General features: G+C 42.1%; 1 protein-coding gene across 1 annotated transcript; it reads left to right on the forward strand.

Moving 5' to 3' along the window:
* Nucleotides 1-4,296: 4,296 nt before the first annotated feature.
* LOC147611555 (uncharacterized) lies at nt 4,297-4,791 on the forward strand. The gene is made up of 2 exons (XM_086784917.1): nt 4,297-4,560; nt 4,653-4,791. Exons 1-2 carry the CDS (start codon nt 4,297-4,299, stop codon nt 4,776-4,778), a joined length of 390 nt encoding a protein of 129 aa, XP_086641043.1. The 3' UTR covers nt 4,779-4,791.
* Nucleotides 4,792-5,156: the final 365 nt, after the last annotated feature.

Here is a 5,156-nt window from a genome sequence, read left to right on the forward strand (position 1 = left end):
GTGCCAGAACTTGGTATCGATGTATGCTCCCACACAAACACACACATAAGAGAGTACAATCATATGAAGGTCTGCATGCTAAGTTTGTGTTAGGGCTCCGGAGATAAATGCATACTCGATCATAATGAAGTCTAGCACTAAGGGAACAATAAATAGAAAGAATTAATACAAGAAAAAGGAGGTTGATAATCATATGCACCACTGAAGATAGGAATGATTAACACAATATCAACTGGTTGCAGATGAAAAATTCACGATGTGAAATTTGCATGTCTACTAAATTCTAATAAAGCTTAAATGTATATCTAGATGAATCCAAGAACAAGCCCAAACTCAACTTATAAGAAAATGCAGGTTATAAACTCGTGGTAGTCATCCATAAGACTATATAGCCATCAGCTCCATCATGCATAGTATGGACTAGATACTATGACATCCACACTGAAGTCATCAATGCCCAATAGTTGGTGTAGAACTTGATATCAATATATCGTCCCACTCACATAAGAGCATACATTCATACGAAGATATGTGTGCTAAGTTTCTGTCAGAGCACCACGGATGCAAGGTAGACTTAGTCATAATGAAGCCTTGCACTGTTATTGCAACTGCCTCACCCCAAAGCTTCTTTGAAAGGCTTCTTTGTTTAAGCATTGTCCTAGGCATCTCCACCGCGATATGGTTCTACCTCTCCACCACACCACACCATTCTCAGTTGTACTTGTATTGGTGAGCTCTCACTTTATGCCATTCTTGTACAATATTGGACCACCTCATTGGAAGTAAACTACCCTCCTTTGTCAGCACACACTGTTCTGACCAGTTGACTCGACTCCTTTTCCACAAGAGTCCACCAATCCTTAAAATGGGGAAAGCCCAAGTAAACTTGTTGTAGTCATTAACTAGCAACATAAATTACTCTACACCACCAATGTGCACCAACTCTAATGGCTAAGTAGCCCTCCTACTTCCCTCCTTCGAAAAAGACTCCCTGTGTTCTTTGCCTCTAACACATAAGCTACAACTACTTTACTTTGGCCTTCTACCATTTGCTCACGAACGAGAAGCTCAATGTAAAGCATCATAGTTCAGGCCAAATCAGTCATGACATGCAATCGAGGTAGAGGTTGTGCATGGACTACTCGCCCATCTACACATGTGAGGCATGGCTCGGGGAGCTCATTAGTAGTTGTTGAGGCACTACAAGAGCTTGAGGGCATACCGACGCTAAAATACCGACGCAAATGTCGAACGTCGGTATGTCCGTCATAATGTTGGAGGAGACAAGTCGGGCGGGGTATTTTCAAATTTTCGTTTCCCGACGCGTATACCGACGCTTATTCCGACACATATACCGACGCACATTCCGTAGCATATACCGACGCATATTCCGTAGCATATACCGACGCTCGTAAGTTTTTTACAGCCGAGAGCCTATTTTCTGATTTTTTCGCAGAGAACGGCGCGTTACAGAGAAGGTCTCTTTCTCTCCCTCTCCTCTTTTTTCCTCTCTCCTCTTTTCTCCTTCTTTCTTCTTTTCTCCTCTTCTCCTTCTCCTAATATGTTCTTGCAATTGCTTTTACTTTTTAATTTAAGAATTAGGACGTTTAGGGTTTTGTGTTTTTTTGGCTCTCTATGCATGTTGAGAGCTCTCTATGTATGCATAGATCTCCTAATGCATGCATAGAGATTTTAGGGTTTTGTATTAGTTCTTATTCTTGTGTTTAATTTACTAATTATTTTGTTTAATATTTTGTTTTGCAGCTCTTTCACCTCACCAATCCTCTCCTTCAGCTTCGCAAAAAAGAGGTAGATCCTCTTTCAATTTTTCTTGTTTATGCTATTTTCTATGAATTATTGCATCATAAGATTGGCACATTGGTGCGCTGGATTTCTTCAAAAGAGATAAAGAGAGACACTTTGGAGACAGCGCGTTTAAACTCCATAGAGGCAGTCTGCATGGTAGAGAAGTTTTTCCCTACAAGTTTATTAACAATCCAGATGCATCTGCTAGTTCATGTTGTAGATGAGGTTGCAGTTGCTGGAACAGTCCATTCAAGATGGATGTTCTTTTTGGAGAGGTTTATGAAGACATTAAAGGGATTTGTTTGCCAAATGGCTCGCCCAGAGGGTAGTATGCCAGAAGGGTGGCTGATACAAGAGTCTCTTGTTTACATCACTGAATATTTAAGTTCCTCAGATCCAGAGATACCTCGACTATGGTCTCAAGAGTCCAACAGGCGAGTCATTGGTGAGGAACCTCAAGGCCAAGGCATTAAGAGAAAGATGGATAACAATTTGAGGAAAAAAATCAACAAATTTTGCATCTTGAACTCTCATGTAATGGAGAAGTGGATTGAGACATATGAAGCTCTCAAGCGACAGCGAGTACAAGATCGTTTAAGTTTCAGAAGGAATCGCACTACAAGAAATCTCCCATATCCAGAGGGTATGCAAGCTCTTCCGGACTTTCCCACAGGTAGATGGCTAGAAGCTACAATTTTAGAAGCCAAACGTGCTGGTTTAACTATAACAGAGGAGGAGGAGGAGCTTACAAAAGGATGCGATTGGCATGTAAGTGTTTAAGTTCTACATGTCTCTCTTTTTTTTCTCTACATGTCTCAGTGTTTGATTCTCCATCAACAATCTTTTTGTGCTATTTGTAGTATCACAAATATGGGGCGTTTTGGTCACATGGACGTCATTTTCGAGTAGAACGAATAGACCAAAGAAGAGCAACCTTTGATTGTGGTGTCACAGCACAGTTTGTTCAAGAAAGTCGTGCAAGTGCAAGTGATGATAACACAATTACTGGAATGCTTGATTACTTTGGAACCATTCAAGATATATTAAAGGTTGGCTTCAAAAGTTTTGAGTTGTTTATCTTTGATGTGAAGTGGTTCAAGGTAATCATGAATGGGCCACATGCAACTGTACGTAGAGACAAGAGTGGCCTCATCCAAGTGGACTCCACAAAGGTATGGACCGATCAGCAAGATACTTTTGTGCGCCCAGAGCATTGTGAGCAGGTTGTCTTTAAAGCGGATCCAAAAGATCCACGCTGGCTGTTTGTGGTTCAAGTCGCCCCCCCGCAGAGTAAGCAAATTTTTGAAGAATTTGAGCTACAACAAGGTGATGTGGATACACAGGGTAATGGAGAGCAGCAAGAACAAGCCGATATCAACAATGAAGAGGAGCAAGCAATTGAAGAGGAGCAACTAGAGCAAGATCCAAATGAAGAGGTGCAAACCAAGGAAGCTGAAAAACATGTTGAGGAAGAAGACATAGATGATGAAGACATCCTTCATCAAGGGACTTTTAATGATGAGGATGCTGAAATGTACATAGACATAGATCTCTTTGGGGCTACTGATCTTAATGAGGATGATAGAATAGATAATGATTTTTAAAATGATGTATCTTAATGATTATGCAAATAGTTATGACATATTTGTAATGGTTTTATGACATTGAAGGTCCTTTCATTGTTTACCATTGTTAATGTTTACCATCATAATCACTACTGTAGGAGCAAGTTGATATAGTTTTACCAATGTTGTTTATCATTGTTAATGTTTGTCATATGGTTCTTTCATTCATTGTTTACCGTGTAATTTTCATTTCGCACAAGTTTTCATATGGTTTTTTGTCCAACAGGCCATGGGTGACTCACCGCCCTATGACTACAGTCCAGATTTCTCATTTAATCCTACACCGCAGGGCATGAGTCCCCAGCAGTTATATGGTTTTCTTTCGTCCATGACTCCAGAGCAGAGAGCCATGGCTCAGAGTTATTGGGGTTCTGGAGCAGGGACATCTGCCTCACCATCTGGCTTCCCGACGCCAGTTCCCACACTCGTGGGTACGACAGCAGCTCCCACACCTCATACCACACAGCCTTCCACTCCTCTTACAGCTCGATCTACCACCTCTTCACATAGACGGCGCTCACGTAGTAGGTCTTCAGGGGGAGGTTGTTGTGGTGGTAGTGCCACAGATGCTGTGACACCACCACCACGTGAGCGTCGTCCTTCGCTCTCATCTGTTGATAGCACACCCATAGGGTCACCTTCCACTCCCTGGGGTGCACATGACCATGACAACAGCAAGATTTACACAATTAGGGATGGGGCACCAATAATGGATAGTGCAGGGAAGGCAATGAAGACACGCATTCGACAATTGTGCACTATACAGTTTCACGACTCTGTCATGACTAAATGGGATCAGCAAGACAAGGGGAAGAAAAATTATATAAATACAAAGATAAAGCAAGAGTTTCAGCCATCTGACCCTATGAATGTCATCTCTAATGAGTGGATACAGTATACAGCTCGCATTTTGATGGGGCATCGTAGGTCAGAGGCGAGGGACGCATTTAGAGAGGGGAAAGAGAAACCTGTTTGGCTAGATGACAGGGAGTGGGCAGCCATTGCTCAGGAGCTCACCGAGACACCAGAGAGGTTTCAACAACAAAGAGAGGCGGCAAGGGCAAGACTCCAAACAGTAGGGGCTTCTCATCTTGGGAGTGGTGGTTACGAAACCATGCGCCATGAATTCGTAAGTGTTTGTAGCAATTTTATTTATGTAAATGTATGTATGTGGGCTAAATGTTGATTTCTAAAAGTTATAATTGTTAATCGTTTGTGCAGGAGTTGGCCATGAATCGCCCACCAAGTAGGCGAGAGGAGAAGTACGCTCACAAACATGGCCTTGTGGCCTTGTTTGAGATGCTTGAAGAAGAAGGAGAGACCGTCAATTGGGAGGCATTACCATGATGTAAGATGACCTTCAAACTAATGAAATATGATCAAATCATTCTTGAGTATTAATGTTTAATTTAATTTCTTGTTTGTCGATCAGGAAAATAAAAAAACGAGCACGGTTGTTTTTGTGCTCTATTTTAGACAGAATGGTGTTGTCTGTTTGCTGTTGTTGATCCTGCTCATTGCAGGCAGCTATTCTGCCCAAAAAAAAATTTCTGCCTACAGCGTCGGTATATTCCCCGGTACTGGCATCGGTATATGCATTGGTATATATCTCGGTATTTACGTCGGTATACACCCCGGTATACACCCAGGTATATAACACGGTATATGCACCGGTATAGACGCCGGTTTAGCCGTCGGTATTACCCCCGGTGAGCGTCGGTATAG

Source organism: Cibotium barometz, chromosome 47 (assembly GCF_041138505.1).
Source record: "Cibotium barometz isolate CiBa-2024 chromosome 47, ASM4113850v1, whole genome shotgun sequence".
In the NCBI taxonomy this organism is placed as follows: domain Eukaryota; kingdom Viridiplantae; phylum Streptophyta; class Polypodiopsida; order Cyatheales; family Cibotiaceae; genus Cibotium; species Cibotium barometz.

What these genes read in the sequence shown, in the direction of transcription:
- LOC147611555 (XM_086784917.1), top strand. Translation starts at nt 4,297, where the DNA reads ATGAATGTCATCTCTAATGAGTGGATACAGTATACAGCTCGCATTTTG. An exon ending in AAACCATGCGCCATGAATTC is followed by an intron (nt 4,561 to 4,652) that starts GTAAGTGTTTGT and finishes TCGTTTGTGCAG; the next exon opens with GAGTTGGCCATGAATCGCCC.